Source organism: Bombina bombina, chromosome 6 (genome assembly GCF_027579735.1).
Source record: "Bombina bombina isolate aBomBom1 chromosome 6, aBomBom1.pri, whole genome shotgun sequence".
Lineage (NCBI taxonomy): Eukaryota > Metazoa > Chordata > Amphibia > Anura > Bombinatoridae > Bombina > Bombina bombina.
Window position 1 is genome coordinate 143,722,612 of NC_069504.1, and position 27,186 is coordinate 143,749,797.

General features: G+C 41.9%; 1 protein-coding gene across 1 annotated transcript in view; it reads right to left on the minus strand.

The window, feature by feature from the left end:
* The window catches only part of ALG12 (ALG12 alpha-1,6-mannosyltransferase), a 115,933-nt gene that overhangs the window by 57,000 nt on the left and 31,747 nt on the right, over window positions 1-27,186 (minus strand). Inside the window, exons 5-7 of the mRNA XM_053716627.1 lie at window positions 20,662-20,765; window positions 5,451-5,674; window positions 4,306-4,475 (exon numbers count right to left, since the gene is read on the minus strand). Of these exons, the coding sequence (XP_053572602.1) occupies window positions 4,306-4,475; window positions 5,451-5,674; window positions 20,662-20,765 (498 nt within the window). The remainder of the gene's footprint in view (window positions 1-4,305; window positions 4,476-5,450; window positions 5,675-20,661; window positions 20,766-27,186) is intronic.

Genomic DNA, 27,186 nt, shown 5'->3' on the forward strand with positions numbered 1-27,186 from the left:
ACAAAGAACAGCGGAAGCCCGTATCCCTTATATTAAAACGCCTCAGGGGACTGTTAGTCTTCCCGCAGATATAGGGAAAGCCTTTGCCTCTTATTATTCCTCACTATACAATTTGACAGCCTCCCCTGCGCAACCAGCACCATCCACGCAGCACATTCAGAACTTTCTAGAAACCCTTTCTTTACCGACTTTGTCGATAGACCAGAAAGATTTGCTTGACGCCCCGTTCAGTACTAAAGAAGTTCTCCCCGTCATCAAATCCTTAAAATCCCGCAAAGCTCCAGGTCTGGATGGATATAGCACCCTGTTCTATAAATCGTTCCGTCTACAACTCTCCCCGCTACTCACCAGAGTCTGCTCCCTGGCCAGACAATCTGGTTCCTTACCATCTGAGCTGTTAGAGGCGACCATAGTTACCATCCCGAAACCGGGCAAAGTCCCCAATGTCTGTGAGCACTTCCGTCCCATTTCACTAATTAATGTAGACGTGAAGCTGCTAGCTAAACTTCTGGCCTCTAGACTGAACTCAGTTCTCCCGACGCTGCTTGACGGTGATCAGGTGGGCTTCACTCCGGGCAGAGAAGGCCCGGATAATACCAGACGGATCCTTAATATATATTTTGAAGCCAAGAGGCGTAATCTTTCCTGCACGACCTTAGCCTTAGATGCCGAAAAGGCTTTTGATAGGGTCAACTGGACATATCTATTTGAAGTCTTACACAAGTTCGGTTTTCCGCCAGGTTTTAGTTCGTGTGTTAAGGCCCTGTACGCGGCCCCATCGGCCTCGATTAGAGGCCTGGGGTTTCGCTCTCCAACCTTCCCCATTACCAATGGGACGCGCCAGGGCTGTCCCCTTTCCCCTCTGCTGTTCGCCCTAGTTATGGAGCCACTGGCTGAGGCGATTAGAAGTAACCCTAACATTCGCGGCGTGGAGATTGAAGGTACCCTGCAAAAAAACGCTCTATTTGTTGACGATCTAACCATATTTTTGAGTGATCCTCTTCATTCTCTCCCTGCTCTCTTCAAATTATTAGACTGGTTCGGGCAGATTAGCTACTATAAGCTCAATATCTGTAAGACAGAGGCCTACGTTATCAACGTGCCAGGTACAGTGCTCACAGAACTCAAACAAAAATATACATTTAACTGGTCCCAGCATAGGATCAAGCATCTTGGGGTCTATCTTTCCTGGAGTATTCCTATTATGATTGAGTCCAACTTCTATCCCCTCCTTTGACAATTCCAGCTAAGCGTTGATAAATGGAGTGTTCCGTGTATCTCCTGGCTGGGGCGTATAGCAGCATTTAAGATGCTCTTGCTCCCCAAGCTCACGTATCTATTCCGCTCGCTCCCTATCCCTGTTCCTAAGTCTCTGATAGGCAAATTCCAGCAAATTGGTAATAAATACTGTTACGGTACCAACAGGATACCAAGGGTTAATACCAGGGAACAATGTCCTGCATACAGAATCAGCACTTCACAACCTCGATCAGTTTCCCTGCAAACATGAGACCAAGCTCCACATTTCAGGTTTAAAAAAAAGAATATATTTATTCAAGGCTGAATGCCTAGTATTTATACAGGTTTTGACCCCAGATGGGGGGGTTGAATATAACCCTGGCTTCAGGTTACAGAGGGCATTGGTTAAACAGTAAAGCAAACATATGAACAATGCATCAAACCTCTAAGAATTGTCTATTCACAGGTAAAACAGATTAACATATTAAGTACTCAGACAATCTGATGTTGGGCAGTCTAGTTAACATAATCACACAAAACCCAATCAGTTTACCTAGACAGACTCCTGAGACACAATCAGATCTTAAACATACACAGAATACATCTTATTACAGAATATAGGAACAGTTCTTATTAGCTATAAAGTCTTTTATGCCCACTTGGCTTATAGAGTCACAATTGCTCCCACAAGGGGCACTCACACCCTGTACCCATCCTGTATTTATGGATACAGGGTGACATAGACATAAGACAGAGTTATGAAAGTACATGGGGTGTCCAGCATATAAAATTCCATATTTCCATGCAGTCTCTGGGTATCCTTAAGCCCATGTACCTCCAGCCCAAAGAATGTTCCATAACAGGCCCTCCAATGTACAGTGGCGAGATTGGTTTTGTCACAAATACATCTTGAAAAATAAACATCCGAGGGTTGCTACCAGAATATTACAACAACCCTTCTTAAGTGGGGGTGCGGGTGCCCCTAACATAACCTACTACCATGAAGCCTCGAGATTATCTCATATTCTAGCTTGGAACACTGCAGATGGTAAAAACAAATGGCAAACCCTGGAACAGGCAATGCTTCCCAGCCCCCTCACTTTACAGGATCTTATTTGGCTGCCCAAACATGCTAGGTCATACTATAAAATCCAGAACCCCATAATTTCCCATACCCTCCGTCTATGGGACAGATTACGCTCGCTCCCTCAGATAGCCCCTCACCCTTCTCCTATTCACTCTCTAACGGGCCTGCTAGCGGCCCTTAGGGACTCTCACTCTCATCTGTGGCAGGAGCATGGGATAGGCAGCATGGCGGATCTGTACCTCAATGGCCAACTTATCACAACCGCGCAATTTACTGAAACTTACAATCCATCTCAGCTCTTATTATTTGAGTTTTGGAGGCTTAAAAGCCTATTAAAGTCGTGGGGATTCCTTAGTCAACCCCCATGGGAACCCACTATGTGGGAAAAAAGATGGACCAATAATGCGAAGATACCCAGGGCTCTCTCGATTTCGTATAGAGACTTGTTGAACTCCCCCATTTATTATAGGTCAGCTTACGCATTGGCCTGGGAAAGCGCTCTTCAGTTCCACGCAGAGCAGGACGACTGGGCCAGAGCAGTAGCTCTAACCAAACAGGCACTTCACTGTATTACCCTTTTGGAATTATACCTTAAGGTCTACACACAATGGCATCTCACCCCGCTCAGACAATTCAAAATCTCCCAGATTAACTCTCCTCTATGCTGGAGACAATGCGGATTGATGGGAACGCCGGCTCATGTCTGGTGGGAATGCCCGAAATTAGCCCCCTTCTGGCACACTGTCTCACACAAATGTAAAAATTTACTGCCTCACTTAGGGACCTCCCCACAAACAGATTTACTACACTTAAACCTGGACATATCCTCAATCCCAAAGGCCCTTCTCTCCATTTATGTACTTATCTCGGCTAAACTAGCTATAGCGAGACTTTGGAGGCAACAAACCCCGCCCACATGGGGGGAAGTAGCCAAAACTATGTCCTACTTAGAGATAATGGAGGGCCCGATCTTTACCCAACACAATAAAATCTCCTTGCATTCAGAAATATGGGAAACATGGAAGCAACTGAACTAGCCCCTTTCACCTGACAGTGAATAAAAATTATGTCTGTAAATTCTAGGTATTCCCCCTTTTACCCTCCCCCCCTCCCACCCGTATCCCCCCCTCCAACCTCTCTTTTTTTTTTTTCCTCACTATCCTAACTCTTCTGAGGTTGTCCTTACTAGATATGTCTAAATGCGGATGTATACCTTCCAAATTCCCCTGGGCCAACAGGTCCTAAAGTGACCCACTATCTACCTATTGTGTGTAAAGTTCATCAGCAAAGAATCCAATAAGAAAGGTTCAGCAATTGTATGAAACTTTGCTTTGAATTATTTGATTACTTGTCCTTATTGCTCCTCTCATCTTATGTTTACTGGTATTTCACTTGAAACTTTGTAACTTACTTTGCAAGGAATTGTATTATGTATCCTTTCTTTTTTTTTTGAACCTTAATAAAAATAAAAAATTATTTGTGCAGGGTCAATTGCTTCCTGTCATTGCCCTAACAAGGGAGCTGTAATCTCTACAGGAAGGCAAAGGATTAGCTTTTCTTTTGATGTGGTTGCTAGGAGACACATGCTCTAGCTGTAGTCAATTACTTGTCCATGCTCAGTAGAGGACTTTAATAAAAAAGTAATAAAAAATAATAATGTGACAGTAGAACTTAATTCATGTAATCTCAGCTCTCATCTCACTAAAGTTAGGTAGGTAAACTGATCATTTCTAAGTGCTCATTTTGCAAGAAAACAAGTTGCTGTTTTTAGCACAATTTCTTTTTCATGTTTACTTTGATTTAAACTTTTTTTTTTTTAATGAAGGAGCACTGCTTCATATCCCTTTAACTAACCAAAATCGAAATAGCATGTGCAACTCAGATAAATTTGTTAGACCAATAAAAACATTATCTTTAATTGTGCTAAAGTGACAAACTAATTTGAAGAAGGAAAATAAAATTGGACACAGTCTAGCTACCTGCTGTATGGGGTACCAAAGCATGCAATGACTGCATTGCTGCTCCTCCAGGATAGTTGTAATGGGACACATACAGTGAAACTCCAGAGAAAACAGCATTTCCAAGCAGATGAGCAATTACGCAGAGTGAGCCAACTTTATATAACCAAGATTTCTTGTAGTTCTGGAGTCTGGAAAACAGTAACAATAACACATAACTTTTTTTTGACAATTGTATTCACTCTGATATAGTTGCACTCAGTAAATGCACCAAAAAATACTAAATCCTATAGGCCAGTGATGGTCAGGTTCCTAACAAATGGGGCTACAAATCATTATTTTAAAAGCCTTAAGGGCCACATATAAACTTTTGGCTATTAAGACCACACAATATATTTCCTAGAAATGTCAAGTGACATAGGGTCAGGTGTAGGTCTGGTTGCAGGGTACCCCCTATTTGCTGTGCTCCCATTCAGAAGGCTCTTGAGTTATGGACACCTTGTTCACTTTACCAGCCACATTTTAGTTCTGGGCCACAAAAACTAAAGCAAACATTCCAAGTTCTGTTTTTTTCCCCCTGAGGTCCACAGCTAGTCCAAAAGCCTGCATATATAGTGCATGGGCTGACAGTGGGCCATCCTATCTATAGTTGATGAAATATTGGTACTTTAACATTACTGGACATGAAACATAGACCCTAGTTTCAATCCATTAGGTTTCACCATATGAAAACGTCTGCTCTGTTGGTTTTAGGCTTCCTTTTATATGGCATTCCAATCCATTAGAATGTTTGCTGTTTAAATTAATTAAGCTGCCCAAATTTTGAATAATAGAAAAGTCTGTCTCTCCTACACTTAGATTGAGTAGATGCCAAAAATAAAGTTAAAGGGACATTCTTGTGTAAAAATGATACGCTCTGTTTCAGTAGAGCATTTTAGTTTTACATAAATGCCATTCTTTATTATGTGTTTAAGCCTTGCAGATGTATATTTTTTTAAATCTTAAACCCTTTTTGAAGAAAAAATAAAAAAGTTATAAAAATATTCTATACCACGCTCTTTACAGTTTTAACAGTCTGCTCAAACTAGGTTACTGAAAAAATGGTCTAAATAAAATGTTACTACGTATGTCTGCTGAGAAATTCACAAAATGGCACTATTACTTACATATATGAGCATCCTTTAGAAGCCACTATGTTTAAAACAGGAAATGTGTAAATGATAAAGCGCAATTCTTTATGAGGAAGGAAAGAGTACAAAAATACAAAACCCACAGTTGGTGCAATCAGTAAATGGGTTCTTTTGTCAGTTAGACCAAATGGTAAAAACAAAGTAGTAAATCCCAAAGCACGGGGAATTGCTGAATAAAAATACCACAAAAAAGGCGAAGTCTTACAAGACGGTTAAGGAAAATATTGATCAGATACAGATTGCATTAATCAAGCAGATTGTGTGTGCAGTTAAAGTAGTGACTGCAGAGGAATAAATTAAAGGAAGGCTGTTAGGTATATAATCTTAGCCATAAAAGTAAATGAAAAGCATCTTGGTATCACTAAAGCAGTCCCAGCAACCCTCAGAGGAGAATATGGATGGACCAGACTTTTAGTGACTATAGTGAAACCTTCTGCAGTCCGTAATTGGCTGATTCACCAGCACTCACTTGTGGGGGTGGTGTTTTTAGCATTTTTTTTTTTTTAATACAGCAGATGCTTGAAAAAAATAGGGTCACAGCAATAAAAAAACTAAATTTATGCTTACCTGATAAATTATTTTCTTTCTTGGCATGGAGAGTCCACAAATCCATTCAATTACTAGTGGGATGTCAACTCCTGGCCACCAGGTGGAGGCAAAGAACACCCCAGCTAAGCTGTTAAGTATCAATTCCCCTTCCCATAAACCCCCAGTCATTCAGTCGAATGAATATGAAAAGAGAAGAGGACACAAAGTTATAGAGGTGTCTGAGGTTTAGAAAATGACAAAAAGCCGTCTTGAATTTAATAAGGGCGGGTTGTGGACTCTCCAATAATTTATCAGTTAAGCATAAATTTTGTTTTCTTTCCAATGGCATGGAGAGTCCATGAATCCATTCAATTACTAGTGTGAACCATTACCCAAACTAGAGGACACAGAATGGATGGGAGGGAGAACGAGACAGGCAAACCTAAACAGAAGGCACCACCGCTTGAAGAACTTTCCTCCCAAAAGAAGCCTCAGCCGAGGCAAAAACATAGAATTTGGAAAAAATATGCAACGAGGACCAAGTGACCACCCTGCAGATTTGTTCCAGTTTGAAAGGCTCAGGAAGAATAAACAGCCCTAGTGGAAAGAGCCGTAATCCTCTCAGGAGGCTGTTGCCCAGCTGTCTCATAAACCAAATAACACTTCTCAACTAAAAAAAAAAAAAGATGGAAGAAGTGGCTTTCTGACTCTTACATTTACCAGACACGACAAAAAAGGACAGAAGATTGTGGTACGTCTCTAGTAGCCTGCAGAAAGAACTGCAGAGCATGCACAACATCTAGGTTGTGCAACAGGCATTCTTTCTGAGAGGAAGGATTAGGACAGAACAAAGAAACATCAATTTCCTCATTAATATTGCAGTCTGACACCACCTTAGGAAGAAATCCCAATTTGGTGCGAAGTACCGCCTTATCCGCATGAAAAAATAAGGTAAGGGAGGGGGGGGGGGGGCACACTGCAGTGCCGAAAGCTCAGAGACTCTATGAGCAGAAGAAATAGCGAGAAGAAACCAAAACTTTCCAGGATAACAGATTAATATCCACAGAGTACATAGGCTCAAATGGAGCCTGCTTCAAAACTCTAAGAAAAAGATAAAGACTCCATGGAAGAGCAACAGACTTAAACAGAGGCCTGATTCTAACCAAGGCCTGAACAAAGGAATGAACATCTGGCAAGTCTGCTAGACATTTATGTAAAATAATCGAAAAGGCCAGAGATCTGACTTCAGAGAACTGACTGACAAACCCTTTTCCAGACCCTCCTGAAGAAAGGACAGAATGCGGGGAACTCTCACCTGACTCCAAGGGAAACTCCTAGATTTGCACCAAAAAAGGAATTTACGCCACACCCTATGGTAAACCTTTAAAGTTCCTGGCTTACAAGTCTGAAGCATGATATCAATAACCTTTACTGAAAAGCCTCGTCTAGACAAGACTAGGCACTCAATCTCCAAGCAATCAACTTCAGAGCTCCGAGTTCCTCCCTGGTGGATGATGTATGCCACCGAGGTAATGTTGTCCGAGAGGAATCTGATAAACCGGACCAAACACGGTTGAGGCCAAACTATGAGTGCATTGAAAATGGCTCAACTCTAGAATATTTATTGGGAGGGCAGACGACTCCTGAGTTCAAAATCCCTGAGCTCTTAAGGAACCCCAAACTGCAACCCAGCCCGAAAGGCTGGCGCCCATGGCAACAAACTCCCAAGACGGTCCCAGGAAGCATGTGCCCTGGGACAGATTGTCCTTAGAGATCCACCAGGACAGAGAATCACAAATGTCTAGGACTATCCTCTGAGATAGAACCGGGTGGTCTCCATTCCATTGTCTGAGGATGCATACTGTAGAGGTCTCAGATGGAAATGGGCAAACAGACTAATGTCCATGGAAGCCACAATTACTTCCATACACATCGCCACTGATGGACAGAAAGAGAACTGAAGAGAAAGAAAGGCAGTAAGGAGTTTGGATTTTCTGACCCCCGTCAAGAAAATCTTCATGGAGATCGAGTCTATGATCGTCCCTAGAAAAACATACCCTGGTATTTGGCTCCAAGGAACTCATCTCCAGATTCAACTTCCACCCATGAGAGCTGAGAATAGACAACAGCAAATCTGAATGGGATCTTGCTAAAAGAAAAGATGGCATCTGAACCAAGATATCAGCCAGGTAAGGAGCCATCGCAATTGCTTTAGATCTGGCCACAACCAGAAGAGCCCCTAGAACCTTCGTAAAGATTCAAGTGGCAGTGGCAAGGCCGAAAGGTAGGACTACAAATAGGAAGTGTTTTTCCAAAAAGGCAAACCGCAGAAACTTGAAAAGTTCCCTGTGGATAGGCACATGAAGGTACGCGCCCTCCAGGACGATAGTTTGTTGAGACACTTGAGGTCTAGCATGGGTCGAAAAGTTCCCTTTTTTTTTTTTGGAACCACAATTATATTGGAATAGAAACCTTGACCTTGTTCTGACCAAGGAACTGGGATAATCACTCCTAGAGAAGCAAGATCCTTTACCTAGTTTAAGAAAGTCTCTTTTTTACCTGGTCTGCAAATAATTTTGATAGGAGAAATCTGCCCCGGGGAGGACAAGATTTGAATCCTATCCTGAATCCCTGGGAGACCACGTCCACTGCCCAAGGATAGGGACATGGCGAATTTAAGCCTGCTGAAAGAAGGAAAGCCTGGAAATATGTATATGATACTTGGGGCAATGCATGATGTCACAGAAAACACCTCAAAAGGAGAGACGTTAAAATATTGAGTCCCGATACAAAAACTAGGGAAATATGAAAATACTAGTGTGACCCAGGAATTAGAAGAGATCCTTTCTAAACGAAGGAGATCTAAATATCGTGATCATATATCCATGATCACCAAAAAACATATGAAGTGACGTAGAAAAAGACACAAAGTCCCAGCAGAAATTACCTCCACATGAGGGAGAATAAATCTTAGTGCCCCTATACATACAATTAGGGTAAGGAAAATATAAACATATTAGTGACCAAATATCACTAATAAATAAATAAATAGATATATGTTATGTAGGGATCCATGATGTCACAGACATTAGGATACAACCCCTCAGCATGAGAGAGATAATAAAATTGTGTCCATATGCAAAACAGAGTCACATGCAAATAAAGATAAGGGCTAAAAATCTCCTTGCTATGAGAGAGATTATAATATTGTTCCCTTATAGATTAAAAACAAACGAGCAATTGAATATATAAATATGTCTTCTACATATTACCCAAGGATGCTGCAGCAAATATAAAGTTTGATTTTACAATATACAAATAGAATTGGTCTTAATAAATTAACTCCTCATTATAAAGGAGATAGAAGTTGGCATCCATATAATAACAAGCATAAAATAAAAACATATGCAGTAACATCACAAGATGGCAGAAAACACCAGGGATACACAGAAAAGGACAGGAGCAAATGTCCTGGCAACTGAATATAATCTTTAAAGGGACATTTAACACCTGATGAAAATTGCTAAAACTTACTTTATCTTATTAATAGAAAATTAAATAATCACTGCTGTTTATTTTATCTGTTCTTCTTACCCCAAACTGTTGACGAAGATTGTTTTGAAGTACAGTGTTGATCCAGTGCTTGATTCTACTATGTAAGCTGCCATATTGTAACATACCTTATAGGGGGACAGCAGTCACATGCTCATGATGCAGTCACATGACACACACAGCATATTATTTGTTACATATACTTAGAGAATCACATCTGTTTGCAGCGTGTGAGCTGCAGTGTCTGAAGATACATATTTGTCACTCACAGTATAAATGTATTAGCTTTCCCCATCTATTTATATACACACACATTATGCAGCACAATTGAAATAAAATGCTTTATAAGAACTGTTTATGTTTTTAATGCCCCCCACAGTTTTACTCTTCAAACTGCCCACAAGTTTTATGCAAGTCGTTTGCAGTTTTCAGGCACTATTGCCGTAAATCATTTGTAAGCTCCGTGAGAGAAGGGGAGGCTCTCACACACGCTGCAGACGATTTTTGCTTCTTGTGACCTCTCCTGCTTATGTAAAGCACTTGTACCAGCTAGCTGATCAGTTAGTAATGATTGTCTGTTTTATTTAGCTGTGTGATCTGCTCGTCACACCCTCTGCCAAGGCACAATCACTAGAGCAGAACTCTATGTGTGATCATCTGAGGGTGTGACAGGAGCAGATCACACTAGTAAATAAAACAGACAATCATTACTAACTGATCAGTTAGCTGGTACAAGTGCTTTAAGCAGAAATCTTCTGCACGCAGTATATCCAGCGTGTCTTAGAGCCTCCCTCATGGAACTGAGCTTACAAATGATTTACGACAATAGTGCCTGAAGCAGTGCACTGCAAACGGCTTTTGCTTAGAGCATAAAACGTGTGAGCAGTTTGAAGAGTAAAACTGTGGGGGGCGTTAAAAACAAACAGTGCTTATAAAGCATTTTATTTAAATTGTGCTGCATAATGTGTGTGTATATAAATAGATAGGGAAAGCTAATTAATTTACACTGTGACAAATAAATATGTATGTTCAGAAACTGCAGCTCACACGCTGCAGGCAGATGTGATTCTCTAAGTAATATGCTGTGCGTGTCATGTGACTGCATCATGAGTATGTGACTACTGTGCCCCTGAAACGTACGTTACAATATGGTAGCTTACATAGAAAATCAAGCACTGGATAAACACTGTACTTCAAAACAATCTCCAACAGTTTGGGGTAAGAGGAACAGATAAAATAGACAGCAGTGATTATTGTTTTTATTAATAAGAAAAAGTAGGTTTTAGGGATTATTAGAAGACAGGTGTTAAGTGTCCATTTTAGTACAAACAACTCAGTTCCCCTCCATAACTATTTACACATAAAATAAAACGTAACGCACCCAAGGTACTATGGTGCGATGCAACAAAGAGCGCCAAAAACACTGCTCATGGCGGAAGCGCAGACTAAAGTGCATACCACTGCTACGCAATATATAAAATAAAATGGCGCTAAAGAAAAAACATAGCCTAAGGGTGTATTGCGAGCACCACTATGAGGCTTAACCTTGTAGGGAAAATCTAATAGGAGCCCAATAAAGGAAAACCCCTTTTATAAAACCTTGACCCAACAAAGAGCTTACAAATTAAGGCGCTGCACTATTGGTGCATATAGCTATCGCCACCAAATACAGACGTATATGCCTATAATCAGTTTTGTGACCGGCAAACACAGTCATCCTGTCTCATGGGCTCTCCCAGAAACGTAGGGTGCCAGAAGCTGGCTGAATAAAAAACGCAACAGCCTAATATTGCCGGTCCTACTACATGAGACAGAGAGATCAGAGGAGCGTGAGTGAACTGTATGAGCAAGCAGTCTCTCTAGTCTCCTCTAGCCGGACAAAAGTAAACTGTACCTTAACCCACAGACTCGTGTACCGGCCCCACCTCGTGTGGTAATCGTGCGGAACAGGGACCACATGGAAGCGGTCTTGCATCGCCACATTTCTACCAGATCCACGACTGGTCAAAATTATAATAAACAGGAGAATAAAACTAGAGGGATAAACATTGTGCCTTCTGAAAAGGCAGCGTCTTAACCTTCACCGTAATAAATAACTGTAAATATCCCTTAGTAAATAGGATATGAACAGCGGAGGTCCCATAACAAAGCAAGTTTAGATTAACCCCCTGCTTTAATCATATTAATACAGCCTTCTCCATTGGGAGTATACTGAATACTGGGGTATCAAAATATGGTGTATAGCAGCTCCTGTTAAGGAGAGACAGGATAGCCTTGCCACTTGCAGTGGGGATTTTCAGCCCGCTTCTTCATTCTAGGATGTTCAGATTAAAATGATATCCCCGGCAGAGGATATAAATAATGCCCCATACCCTTCTATGAGGCAATGAGGTGCCAGCTGGACACCTATCAATGCCCCCCCTTCCCTGAAGTTGAAAAGGGAAAGGACTGAATAAGTAAAAAGAGACTCCCAAGCAGAAGTACCCTGGATCTGCTGCCAAATATAATCCCCCCAGTAAAGGGATATTATACCCGAACTCCACAAACGGAATTAACCCCCTGAAGTGCTATATCCTCCTAACCTAGAAGGAAAAAAAGCACTTACCAGTGGAAAATAGCTGCAGGGCAGGAACAGCTTCTTAGGTATGATAGACTCATCCGACCTCTGACAACGACCTGTAGAAAAAGAAAAACAGAGTAACCAACCGTGGTTTTCTATAGAGCGGTAGCATAAGTGTTAGAAGGTAAGCAAGGACTACTTTGCCGTCTTCCAACTGCTAAAAGCCACCATTACTCTCACTAAAGAGGATTACATAGACACAGCATAGCCCCAATCCTTGCTTGCAGGGAAAACAGAATTTATGTTTACCTGATAAATTACTTTCTCCAACGGTGTGTCCGGTCCACGGCGTCATCCTTACTTGTGGGATATTCTCTTCCCCAACAGGAAATGGCAAAGAGCCCAGCAAAGCTGGTCACATGATCCCTCCTAGGCTCCGCCTTCCCCAGTCATTCGACCGACGTAAAGGAGGAATATTTGCATAGGAGAAATCATATGATACCGTGGTGACTGTAGTTAAAGAAATTAAATCATCAGACCTGATTAAAAAAACCAGGGCGGGCCGTGGACCGGACACACCGTTGGAGAAAGTAATTTATCAGGTAAACATAAATTCTGTTTTCTCCAACATAGGTGTGTCCGGTCCACGGCGTCATCCTTACTTGTGGGAACCAATACCAACGCTTTAGGACACGGATGATGGGAGGGAGCAAATCAGGTCACCTAGATGGAAGGCACCACGGTTTGCAAAACCTTTCTCCCAAAAATAGCCTCAGAAGAAGCAAAAGTATCAAATTTGTAAAATTTGGTAAAAGTGTGCAGTGAAGACCAAGTCGCTGCCTTACATATCTGATCAACAGAAGCCTCGTTCTTGAAGGCCCATGTGGAAGCCACAGCCCTAGTGGAATGAGCTGTGATTCTATCAGGAGGCTGCCGTCCGGCAGTTTCATAAGCCAATCTGATGATGCTTTTAAGCCAAAAAGAGAGAGAGGTAGAAGTTGCTTTTTGACCTCTCCTTTTACCAGAATAAACAACAAACAAGGAAGATGTTTGTCTGAAATCCTTTGTAGCCTCTAAATAGAATTTTAGAGCACGAACTACATCCAAATTGTGCAACAAACGTTCCTTCTTTGAAACTGGATTCGGATACAAAGAAGGCACAACTATCTCCTGGTTAATATTTTTGATAGAAACAACTTTTGGAAGAAAACCAGGTTTAGTACGCAAAACCACCTTATCTGCATGGAACACCAGATAAGGAGGAGAACACTGCAGAGCAGATAACTCTGAAACTCTTCTAGCAGAAGAAATTGCAACCAAAAACAAAACTTTCCAAGATAATAACTTAATATCTACGGAATGTAAGGGTTCAAACGGAACCCCTTGAAGAACTGAAAGAACTAAATTGAGACTCCAAGGAGGAGTCAAAGGTTTGTAAACAGGCTTGATTCTAACCAGAGCCTGAACAAAAGCCTGAACATCTGGCACAGCCGCCAGCTTCTTGTGAAGTAAAACAGATAAAGCAGAAATCTGTCCCTTCAAAGAACTTGCAGATAATCCTTTCTCCAAACCCTCTTGTAGAAAGGATAGAATCTTAGGAATTTTTACCCTGTTCCATGGGAATCCTTTCGATTCGCACCAACAGATATATTTCTTCCATACTTTATGGTAAATTTTCCTAGTTACAGGCTTTCTAGCCTGAATAAGAGTATCAATGACAGAATCTGAGAACCCACGCTTTGATAAAATCAAGCGTTCAATCTCAAAGCAGTCAGTTGGAGTGATGCCAGATTCGGATGTTCGAACGGACCTTGAACAAGAAGGTCCCGTCTCAAAGGTAGCTTCCATGGTGGAGCCGATGACATATTCACCAGGTCTGCATACCAAGTTCTGCGTGGCCACGCAGGAGCTATCAAGATCACCGAAGCCCTCTCTTGATTGATCCTGGCTACCAGCCTGGGAATGAGAGGAAACGGTGGGAACACATAAGCTAGGTTGAAGGTCCAGGGCGCTACTAGTGCATCTACTAGAGTCGCCTTGGGATCCCTGGATCTGGACCCGTAGCAAGGAACCTTGAAGTTCTGACGAGACGCCATCAGATCCATGTCTGGAATGCCCCATAATTGAGTTATTTGGGCAAAGATTTCCGGATGGAGTTCCCACTCCCCCGGATGAAATGTCTGACGACTCAGAAAATCCGCTTCCCAATTTTCCACTCCTGGGATGTGGATTGCAGACAAGTGGCAGGAGTGAAGCTCCGCCCATTGAATTACTTTGGTCACTTCTTCCATCGCCAGGGAACTCCTTGTTCCCCCCTGATGGTTGATATATGCAACAGTCGTCATGTTGTCTGATTGAAACCTTATGAATTTGGCCTTTGCTAGTTGAGGCCAAGCCTTGAGAGCATTGAATATCGCTCTCAGTTCCAGAATGTTTATCGGGAGAAGAGATTCTTCCCGAGACCATAGACCCTGAGCCTTCAGGTGTTTCCAGACCGCGCCCCAGCCCACCAGGCTGGCGTCGGTCGTTACAATGACCCACTCTGGTCTTCTGAAGCTCATCCCTTGGGACAGGTTGTCCAGGGTCAGCCACCAACGGAGTGAATCTCTGGTCATCTGATCTACTTGGATCGTCGGGGACAAATCTGTATAATCCCCATTCCACTGTCTGAGCATGCACAGTTGTAATGGTCTTAGATGAATTCGCGCAAAAGGAACTATGTCCATTGCCGCAACCATCAAACCTATTACTTCCATGCACTGCGCTATGGAAGGAAGAAGAACAGAATGAAGTACTTGACAAGAGCTTAGAAGTTTTGATTTTCTGGCTTCTGTCAGAAAAATCTTCATTTCCAAGGAGTCTATTATTGTTCCCAAGAAGGGAACTCTTGTTGACGGGAATAGAGAACTTTTTTCTATGTTCACTTTCCACCCGTGAGATCTGAGAAAGGCTAGGACAATGTCCGTATGAGCCTTTGCTTGTGGTAGAGACGACGCTTGAATCAGTATGTCGTCCAAGTAGGGTACTACTGCAATGCCCCTTGGCCTTAGCACCGCTAGAAGGGACCCTAGTACCTTTGTGAAAATTCTTGGAGCAGTGGCTAGTCCGAATGGAAGTGCCACAAACTGGTAATGCTTGTCCAGAAAGGCGAATCTTAGGAACCGATGATGTTCCTTGTGGATAGGAATATGTAGATACGCATCCTTTAAATCCACCGTGGTCATGAATTGACCTTCCTGGATGGTAGGAAGAATTGTCCGAATGGTTTCCATCTTGAACGATGGGACCTTGAGAAATTTGTTTAGGATCTTGAGATCCAAAATTGGCCTGAATGTTCCCTCTTTTTTGGGAACTATGAACAGATTGGAGTAAAACCCCATCCCTTGTTCTCCTAATGGAACAGGATGAATCACTCCCATTTTTAACAGGTCTTCTACACAATGTAAGAATGCCTGTCTTTTTATTTGGTCTGAAGACAATTGAGACCTGTGGAACCTTCCCCTTGGGGGTAGTTCCTTGAATTCCAGGAGATAACCTTGAGAAACTATTTCTAGCGCCCAAGGATCCTGAACATCTCTTGCCCAAGCCTGAGCGAAGAGAGAGAGTCTGCCCCCCACCAGATCCGGTCCCGGATCGGGGGCCAGCATCTCATGCTGTCTTGGTAGCGGTAGCGGGCTTCTTGGCCTGCTTACCTTTGTTCCAGCCTTGCATCGGTCTCCAGGCTGGCTTGGTTTGAGAAGAATTACCCTCTTGCTTAGAGGATGTAGAATTTGAGGCTGGTCCGTTTCTGCGAAAGGGACGAAAATTTGTTTTATTTTTAGCCTTAAAAGACCTATCCTGAGGAAGGGCGTGGCCCTTTCCCCCAGTGATGTCTGAAATAATCTCTTTCAAGTCAGGGCCAAACAGCGTTTTCCCCTTGAAAGGGATGTTAAGCAATCTGTTCTTGGAGGACACATCCGCTGACCAAGACTTCAGCCAAAGCGCTCTGCGCGCCACAATAGCAAAACCTGAATTTTTCGCCGCTAATCTAGCTAATTGCAAAGTGGCGTCTAAGGTAAAAGAGTTAGCCAACTTAAGTGCTTGAACTCTGTCCATAACCTCCTCATAAGAGGATGCTTGATTGAGCGACTTTTCTAGTTCCTCGAACCAGAAACACGCTGCTGTAGTGACAGGAACAATGCATGAAATTGGTTGTAGAAGGTAACCTTGCTGAACAAACATCTTTTTAAGCAAACCCTCTAATTTTTTATCCATAGGATCTTTGAAAGCACAACTATCTTCTATAGGGATAGTGGTGCGTTTGTTTAGAGTAGAAACCGCCCCCTCGACCTTGGGGACTGTCTGCCATAAGTCCTTCCTGGGGTCGACCATAGGAAATAATTTCTTAAATATAGGGGGAGGGACAAAAGGTATGCCGGGCCTTTCCCATTCTTTATTTACAATGTCCGCCACCCGCTTGGGTATAGGAAAAGCTTCGGGGGGCACCGGGACCTCTAGGAACCTGTCCATCTTACATAATTTCTCTGGAATGACCAAATTGTCACAATCATCCAGAGTAGATAACACCTCCTTAAGCAGAGCGCGGAGATGTTCCAATTTAAATTTAAATGTAATAACGTCAGGTTCAGCTTGTTGAGAAATTTTTCCTGAATCTGAAATTTCTCCCTCAGACAAAACCTCCCTAGCCCCTTCAGACTGGTGTAAGGGCATGTCAGAACCATTATCATCAGCGTCCTCATGCTCTTCAGTATCTAAAACAGAGCAGTCGCGCATTCGCTGATAAGTGGGCATTTTGGCTAAAATGTTTTTAATAGAATTATCCATTACAGCCGTTAATTGTTGCATAGTAAGGAGGATTGGCGCACTAGATTCACTAGGGACCTCCTGAGTGGGCAAGACTGGTGTAGACATAGAAGGAGATGATGCAGTACCATGCTTACTCCCCTCACTTAAGGAATCATTTTGGGCAACATTATTATCAGTGGCATCATTGTCCCTACTTTGTTTGTCACATTCATCACATATATTTAAATGGAGAGGAACCCTGGCTTCCGAACATACAGAACATTGTCTATCTGATAGTTCAGACATGTTAATAGGCATAAACTTGATAACAAAGCACAAAAAACGTTTTAAAATAAAACCGTTACTGTCTCTTTAAATTTTAAACTGAACACACTTTTTTACTGAATATACGCAAAAGTATGAAGGAAATGTTCAAAATTCACCAAAATTTCACCACAGTGTCATAAAGCCTTAAAAGTATTGCACACCAAATTTGAAAGCTTTAACTCTTAAAATAACGGAACCGGAGCCGTTTTTACATTTAACCCCTATACAGTCCCTGGTATCTGCTTTGCTGAGACCCAACCAAGCCCAGAGGGGAATACGATACCAAATGACGCCTTCAATAAGCTTTTTCAGTGGATCTGAGCTCCTCACACATGCATCTGCATGCCTTGCTTCTCAAAAACAACTGCGCATTAGTGGCGCGAAAATGAGGCTCTGCCTAAGACTAGAAAAGGCCCCCAGTGAAAAAGGTGTCCAATACAGTGCCTGCCGTTTTTTTAATAAAATTCCCAAGATTAAAGTAACTCTCCAAAGTTATAAACCAATAAATATGCTTATAAAGTAATCATTTTGGCCCAGAAAAATGTCTACCAGTCTTTAAAGCCCTTGTGAAGCCCTTTTATTCTTATATTGAAAATTAAGAAAATGGCTTACCGGATCCCATAGGGAAAATGACAGCTTCCAGCATTACCAAGTCTTGTTAGAAATGTGTCATACCTCAAGCAGCCAAAGTCTGCTCACTGTTTCCCCCAACTGAAGTTAATTCCTCTCAACAGTCCTGTGTGGAAGCAGCCATCGATTTTAGTAACGGTTGCTAAAATCATTTTCCTCTTACAAACAGAAATCTTCATCTCTTTTCTGTTTCAGAGTAAATAGTACATACCAGCACTATTTTAAAATAACAAACTCTTGATAGAAGAATAAAAACTACATTAAAACACCAAAAAACTCTGAGCCATCTCCGTGGAGATGTTGCCTGTGCAACGGCAAAGAGAATGACTGGGGAAGGCGGAGCCTAGGAGGGATCATGTGACCAGCTTTGCTGGGCTCTTTGCCATTTCCTGTTGGGGAAGAGAATATCCCACAAGTAAGGATGACGCCGTGGACCGGACACACCTATGTTGGAGAAAAGTACCCATTAAAGGATTAATATCTTCAGATACCATCTTCGCACATCCACCTGATGTACAAAGCAAAGAATGACTGGGGGTTTATGGGAAGGGGGAGTGATACTCAACAGCTCTGCTGGGGTGCTCTTTGCCTCCACCTGGTGGCCAAGAGTTGAATTCCCACTAGTAATTGAATGGATTTGTGGACTCTCTTTGCCATTGGAAAGAAATAAACATTATGGTAATATGGAAACTTATGTTCTTTTTAAAAAAAACATTTTTAACAGGGGCACCAGAGGAGTTGTTTTTTATTCCCCCAGCAATGATGGTTATTCTTTAGAACAATAAAGAATACATAACCAAACAAGTTTAAATGCTGAACTGCAATCTTAAAATGCAAATAACTGTTCATCTGCAACAGTATCTATGAGTAGCTAAAAAGTGCCAGACGTATTTGGAACTCAGTTCTGTTACTATGCATTTGGTGTAAGTGTAAATTTCAAGATTCAGATATATTGTACAATAATACAATATTTCTCGTGCATTATAAAACACCAGTGATTGTATGTGTGCATGTATATATATATATATATATATATATATATATATATATATATATATATATATAATTAGTAACAACAGACTTGAGTACAACCCTGTGCAATATCGCGTAAATGTCAAATGATTTAAAATTGTATCGCCTCTCAATAATTGCATTATTTATAAGTTGACAAGCAGAGTATTTCCTCTTGTGAATAATCAAAAACAAATACTTTAGAAAGACTAAGTAGAAACTGTATGTGCGTATGCCCTGAACAACAGTAATAACTTTAGCTAGAAGCATTTTTATTAAAGTGAAAGTAAACCCTAGCGTTGTATAAACGCTAGGATTTACTATTGAAACAAATACAGGGCCCTTTCATTCATGAAGTATAAGATACTTCATGTTGAAAGCTCCTTTATTTGATTCGATCACTTGCCGCTCTTAGCTCCTACAGCAGAGCACGGCTAAAAATTTTTTGGCTAAGAGGTGACTTTTCACCTCTTAGCCAATAGCAGTGCGGTAAATCCAGCTCCCATGGGCGCCAAGCCGAATTTACCACACTGCTATTGGCTAAGAGGTGAAAACGTCACCTCTTAGCCAAAAAATTATTTAGCCGTGGGCTGCTGTAGCAGCTAAAAACAGCGATCGATTGAATCAAATAAAGGAGCTTTCTACATGAAGTATCTTATACTTCATAAATGAAAGTGCCCTTTATTTGTTTCAATAGTAAATCCTAGCGTTTATACTTTCACTTTAATAGGAATACATTGCAAAAATGATTCTATTTACAATTAAAATGCACCAATGCGCATTTTAATTTAGACCATTCTGTTCCTTTAAATATTGAAAAAATACCACTATTGTATATCTGGCACGATGATTATTTTTAAATTAAATCCATATGTGACGAATATATCTCAAATAATTAGGACGTATTTGTTACGTGAACAGAATACCAAAAGAGTAATTTGATTTGACACATTGTTGTATGTAACATTGTAATAGTAGTATGTGAACAGATGTTTTCACTACCCTTTATACACATTACATATTTTCTAATGGTTGTATGTTAATTTTTTTGTTCATCATAATCCTCAATAAAGCATTGAAACAGTAAAAAAACAAAAAACAATCGAGCCAATAAAATGAATATCCTTGTAAAAGAAGTGACAAGTCTAAAAGGAATCATCTAATCAATAACAACTGTATGAGAAAATAGCTACATTCCAAAAAAAAAATAAAAAAATCAATTGGATTTGTTTTTTTTTTCAAGTTCCACTCTATATCTGAATCACTAAAATTTAATTTTGACTTCCATATCCCTTTAAAAAGGTCTGTTCATTCCATGATCACAGTTGGGGATGTAGCTATTTGCTATACAGGCCTCAAACAGAAGTGTTACTTTGGGAAAATTAGTTCACAAGCACTTGTTACAATGTTTCCTTTTTATAGGAACATAGATTTTGATGGCAGAAAATAACCAACAAGTCTGCTCAATTTTTCCTAAAAGTATAAACTTATCTAGTTTGTAGGACAGCCTTATGCTTATCCCAGGCATTCTTGAAGTCCCCCAGTGTTTGTCATCACCATCTCTTGTGGAAGTCTATTCCATGAATCAATCACCCTTTAATATATTATTATTAGAGTTGCTAATTAATTTCTACTGTGTGTTGATAATTATAGTTATGCAATCAATTGATAACTGGAGCAAAAAAGATCTGTATTTATAATTCTCAAACCAAAAGTAAATAAATCAAAATCAGGGAACTCTAAGGATGTTCATTGAAAACCTAGCTGTGCACAATATGTTAGGTAAAAGGATACTCCCCAGCTGGAGCTTTTATTCAAAACAGTGTTGTACCAAAGTACCTCCCCCTCAGGCCATAGCAGTCGTCTCCAGAAAATGGAGTCCACAACAACAGTTAGTCCTAAGAAAGAAAAAAAAAAAAAAAACCTTTCAGAATACTGAAAAACAAATGATGCATAGCTGATAATTTCATTTCCATCTGTATGAGGAGAGTCCGTGGCTTCATTCCTTACTTGTGGGAATACTGAACCTGGCCACCAGGAGCAGGCAAAGACAACCCAGCCAAAGGCTTAAATACCTCCCCCACTCCCCTCATCCCCCAGTCAATCTGTTGAGGGAACAAGGAACAGTAGGAGAAATATCAGGGTATAAATGGTGAAAGAACAAAAAAATTTGGTCTGCCCAGTGGAGAAAACGGGCGAGGGCCGTGGACTCTCCTCATACAGATGGAAAGGAAATTATCTGGCAAGCATAATTTATGTTTTCCATCTTAATATGAGGAGAGTCCACGCCTTCATTCCTTACTTGTGGGAAACATATACCCAAGCTCTAGAGGACATTGAATGAAACTCTAGTGTAAAACGAGAGGCGGACCCTATTCTAAGGGCACCACAGCCTGCAAAACCTTTCTCCCAAAATATGCTTCAGCCGAAGCAAAAACGTCAAACTTGTAAAATTTTGAAAAGGTATGTAAGGAGGACCAGGTAGCTGCCTTACAAATCTGCTCCATAGATGCCTCATTCTTGAAGGCCCAAAAAGAAGCCACTGCTCTAGTAGAATCAGCCTTAATCCTCTGAGGAGGCTTATGTCCCGCTGTTTCATAAGCTAAGCGAATAATGCTCCTCAACCAAAAAGACAAGGAAGTGGAAAAGGTGTTCTGCCCCATAAGCTTCCCAGAATAGACAACAAACAAAGAAGAAGTCTGTCTAAACTCCTTAGTGGCTTGAAGATAGAATTTCAAGGCCCAAACCACATTCAAATTATGAAGTAACCGCTCCTTCGAAGAAGGACTAGGAGGACAAGGAAGGAACAACAATCTCCTGATTTAAGTTGGATCAGAAACCACCTTAGGAAGAAAACCTAACCCAGTACGAAGAACAGCCTTATCAGTATGGAATACTAGGTAAGGGGGCTCACATTGCAAGGCAATCAACTCCGATACTCTGCATGCCGAGGCAATAGCCAGTAAAAAGAGAACCTTCCAAGATAATAATTTAATGTCAAGGCTGTGCATAGACTCAAATGGAGCCCTCTGCAAAACCTTAAGAACAAGATTTAAGCTCCAAGGAGGAGTGCCAGGTTGAAACACAGGTCTGATTCTAAACACAACCTGTTCAGGACGTCTGGAAGCTCAGCGATTCTCTTGTGCAGTAAAACAGATAGGGCCGAAATCTGTCCCTTAAGAGAGCTAGCTGAAAGGCCCTTCTCCAGACCATCCTGGAGAAAAGAAAGAACCCTGGAAACCCTGACCTTATTGCCAGGGAAATCCACACTCTTCACACCAGAATAAGTAGGTCCTCCACACCTTATGATAGATGCAACGAGTAACTGGCTTACTGGCTTGAATGAGAGTATCAATAACTCTCTCAGAAAAACCTCTTGGCTAGGATTAAGCGTTCAATCTCCACACAGTCAGCCTCAGAGAATCTAGATTTTGATGAACAAAAGGACCTTGTTCCAGCAGATCCCTGCGACAAAGTAACCTCCATGGAGGAGAAGATGACATCCCCACTAGATCCGCGAACCACATCCTTTGCGGCCACGATCGAGCAATCAGTATCACTGACGTCTGCTCCTGTTTGATGCAAGTCACTACACGAGGAAGGAGTGGTAACGGCGGGAAAAGGTAGATTAGACTGAACCTCCAAGTCACTGCTTATGCATCTATCAACTCTGCCTGAGGATCCCTGGACCTCGACTCATATCTGGGTAGCTTGGTATTGAGACGAGACGCCATGAGTTCTGTCTCCTGCGTCCCCCACCTGTTGCATATCTCCGCAAACACTTCGAGATCGAGAGACCATTCCCCCGGATGAAAAGATTGTCTGCTGAGAAAATCCGCTTCCCAGTTGTCCACACCTGGAATGTGGATCGCTGACAGCTAACAGCTGCGGGCCTCTGCCCACTCCAGAATCCAAGATACTTCCCTCATTGCTAGGGAGCTTCTTGTTCCCCCCTAATGGTTGATGTAAGCCACCAAGGTTATGTTGTCTGAGTGGAATCTGATAAGGCTTGGCCCCTTCTTGGTTCGACCCAGTTTCAGAGCACTGAAGATCGCTTGAAGTTCCAAGATGTTGATCGGGAGGAGGGATTCCTCTCGAGACCAGAGGCCCTGTGCCTTCCTGGCACCCCAAACAGTTCGAAGTCACAATCTCCCAGGATGGTCCCAAAAACAGGTGATCTGGACAAAGCCACCAGGAGACTGATTCTCGACCCACTGTCCAGAGAAATCTGTTTAGACAGATCTGAATGATTGCCATTCCACTGTCTCAGCATGCACAGCTGAAGAGGTCTGAGATGGAATCTGGCAAAGGGGATGATGTTCATGCAGGAAACCATGAGTCCAATTACATCCATACACGAGCCACAGATGGCCTGAAGGAGGTCTGGAGGGCAAGACAATTGGAAGTTAACTTGTAATTTCTCTGATCTGTAAGAAATATCCTCATAGATATGGAATCTATTATCGTACCCAGGAACTCCACCCTGGTACTGGGAATGAGAGAACTCTTTCCTAAGTTTATCTTCCATTCATGAGATTGAAGATGAGAAAACATAATTTATGCTTACCTGATAAATTTATTTCTCTTGTAGTGTATCCAGTCCACGGATCATCCATTACTTATGGAATATATTCTCCTTCCCAACAGGAAGTTGCAAGAGTCCACCCACAGCAAAGCTGCTATATAGCTCCTCCCCTAACTGCCATATTCAGTCATTCGACCGAAAACATGCAGAGAAAGGAAAAACCATAGGGTGCAGTGGTGACTGTAGTTCAAATGAAAAAATTACCTGCCTTAAAGTGACAGGGCAGGCCGTGGACTGGATACACTACAAGAGAAATAAATTTATCAGGTAAGCATAAATTATATTTTCTCTTGTTAAGTGTATCCAGTCCACGGATCATCCATTACTTATGGAATACCAATCCCAAAGCTAAAGTACACGGATGATGGGAGGGACAAGGCAGGTACTTAAACGGAAGTTACCACTGCCTGTAAAAAAAAAAAAAAAACACCTTTCTCCCAAAAATAGCCTCCGAAGAAGCAAGGTATCAAATTTTTTAAATTTGAAAAAGTATGAAGCGCAGACCAAGACTCCGTCTTGTAAATCTGTTCAACAGAAGCCACATTTAAAAAAAAAAAAAAAGGCCCAAGTGAAAACCACAGCTCTAGTAGAATGAGCCGCAATCCCTTCAGGAGGCTGCTGTCCAGCAGTCTCATAAGCTAAATGAATTATGCTTTTTAACCAAAAAGACAGAGAGGCTGCTGAAGTCTTTTGACCTCTCCTCTGTCCAGAATAGACAACAAACAAGGTGAACGTTTGATGAAAACTGTAGTAGCTTGTAAGTAAAACTTTAAAGCACAAACCACGTCCAATATTGTGTAGTAGACGTTCCTTCTTTGAGGAAGGATTAGGATACAAGCATGGAACAACTATCTCTTGAGTGATGTTCTTGTTAGATACCACCTTAGGAAAAAACCCAGGTTGGTACGCAGGACTACCTTATCCGTACGAAGGACCAGATAAGGAGAATCACATTGTAACACAGATAACTTGGAGACTCTACGAGTCGAGGAAATAGCTACCCAAAAGGAACTTTCCAAGATAAAGATTGATATCTATGGAACAAAAAAGGTTCAAACGGAACTTCTTGAAGAGCCTTAAGAACCAGGTTTAAGCTCCATGGTGGAGCAACAGTTTTAAATACAGGCTTGGATCTAACCAAAGCCTGCCCAAAGGCCTGAACGTCTAGAATACCTGCCAGACGCTGGTGCAAAAAAATAGACAGAGTAAAAATCTGTCCCTTTTAAGGAATTAGCCGACAACCCTTTTCTCAAAAACATCTTGGAGAAAAGATAATATCCTGGGAATCCAGGTTTTACTCCATGAGCAACCCTTGGATTCATAACAATCAGATATTTACACCATATCTATGTTCAATTTTCCTAGAGACAGGCTTTCATGTCTGTATTAAGGTATCAATGACTGACTCGGAGAAGCCATGCTTTGATAACATCAAGCGTTCAGTCTCCAGGCAGTCCATCTCAGATTGATTCTATTTAGATGGTTGAAAGGACCCTGAGGTAGAGGGACCTGTCTCAGAAGCAGAGACCGTGATGGAAAGGATGACATGTCCACCAGATCTGCATACCAGGTCCTGCGTGGCTACGCAGGCGCTGTCAAAAACACCAAAGCCCTCTCCTGCTTGGTCTTGACCTCCGAAGGAAATCCCACTCCCCCGGAAGAAAAGTCTGATGACTTAGAAAATCCACCTCCCAGTTCTCAACACCTGGGATATGGATAGCTGATAGACAAGAGTGAGTCTCTGTCCAGTGAATTATTGTAAGACTTCTAACATCACTAGGGAACTTCTGTTCCCCCTTGATGGCTGATGTAAGCCACAGTCGTGTATATTGTCCGACTGAGTATGATGTACCTCAGAGTTGCTAACTGAGGCCAAGTCTGAAGAGCATGGAATATCACTCCCAGAATATTTATTAGAAGGAGGGTCTCCTCCTAAGTCCACTATCCCTGAGCCTTCAGGGAGTTCCAGACTGCATCCCAACCTAAAAGGCTGGCATCCATTGTAATAATTGTCCCATCTGACCTGCGGAAGGTCATACCCTTGGACAAATGGACCCGACATAGTCACCAGAGAAGAGAATCTCTGGTCTCTTGGTCCAGGTTCAACAGGGGGACAAATCTGTGTAATCCCCGTTCCTCTGACGACTGAGCATGCATAGTTGCAGCGGTCTGAAATGTAGACGTGCAAACGGTTATATGTCCCTTGCCGCTACCTATTAAGCCGATTTCATTCATGTACTGAGCCACGAAGGGCACGGATGGGATGAAAAACACGGCAGAAATTTAGAAACTTTGACAACCTGGACTCCGTCAGGTAAATTTTCATTTCTACAGAATCTATCAGAGTCCCTAGGAGGGAAACCCTTGAGATTGGGGATAGAGAACTCTTTCCTTGTTCATTTTGCACCCATGTGATCTCAGAAATGCCAGTACTACGTCCGTATGAGACTTGGCAATTTGGATGTTTGACGCCTGTATCAGGATGTCGTCTAACTAAGGGGCCACTTCTATGCCCCGCGGCCTAAGGACCGCCAAAGCGACCCCAGAACCTCCATAAAGATTCTTGGGGCTGTAGATATCCCAAAGGAAAGAGCTACAAACTGGTAATGCCTGTCTAGAAAGGCAAACCTGAAAAACGAAGGTGATCTTTATGCATCACAATGTGAGGATAAGCATCCTTCAAATCCATTGTAGTCCTCTATTGACTCTCCTGGATCATAGATAAGATGGTACGAATATTTTCCATCTTAAATGACGGAATTCTGAGGAATTTGTTTAAGATCTTTAGATCCAAAATAGGTCTGAAGGTTCCCTCACCTTGGGAACCACAAACAGATTTGAGTAAAAACTCCGTCCCTGTTCCTCTCTTGGAACTGGATGGATCTCGTACACAATGTAAGAATGCCTCCTTCTTTATCTGGTTTGCAGATAATTGTGAAAGGCGAAATCTCCCCTTTTTTTTTTTGGGGGGGGGGGAAATCTTTGAAATCCAGAAAATATCTCTGGGATATAAATTCCAATGCCTAGGGATCCTGGGCATCTCTTGCCCACGCCCGGGCGAAGAATGAAAGTCTGCCCCCTATAGGATCCGTTACCGGATAGGGGTCCGTTCCTTCATGCTGCCTTAGAGGCAGCAGCAGGCTCCTTGGCCTGCTTATCTTTGTTCCAGGTCCAATTGTCTCCAGACCGCCTTGGACTGAGCAAAAATTCCCTCTTGTTTTGCCTTAGAGGAAGTGGATGCCACACCTGCCCTGAAGTTTTAAAAGGCACGAAAATTAGACCTTTTTTGGCCCTTGATTCCTATCCTGAGGAAGGGCATGACCTTTTCCTCCAGTGATATAAGCAATAATCTCCTTCAAACCAGGCCCAAATAGGGTCTGCCCCTTGAAGGGAAGTTAAGTAGCTTATTTATTAAAGTCACGACAGCTGACCATGATATAAGCCATAGCGCTCTGCGCGCCAGTATAGTAAAAGACAGAATTCTTAGCCGTTAGTCTAGTCAAATGAACAAAGGCATCAGAAAACAAAGGAAATGGCTAGCATAAGCTTGTCAAATATATTCATCCAATGGAGTCGCTAACTGTAAAGCCTCATCAAGAGACTCAACCCAGAACGCCGCAGCAGCAGTGATAGAAGCAATGTATGCAAGGGGCTGCAGGATAAAACCCTGTTGAATAAACATTTTTTATCCATTGGATCTAAAAGCACAACTGTCCTCGCCAGAGGTAGTGGTA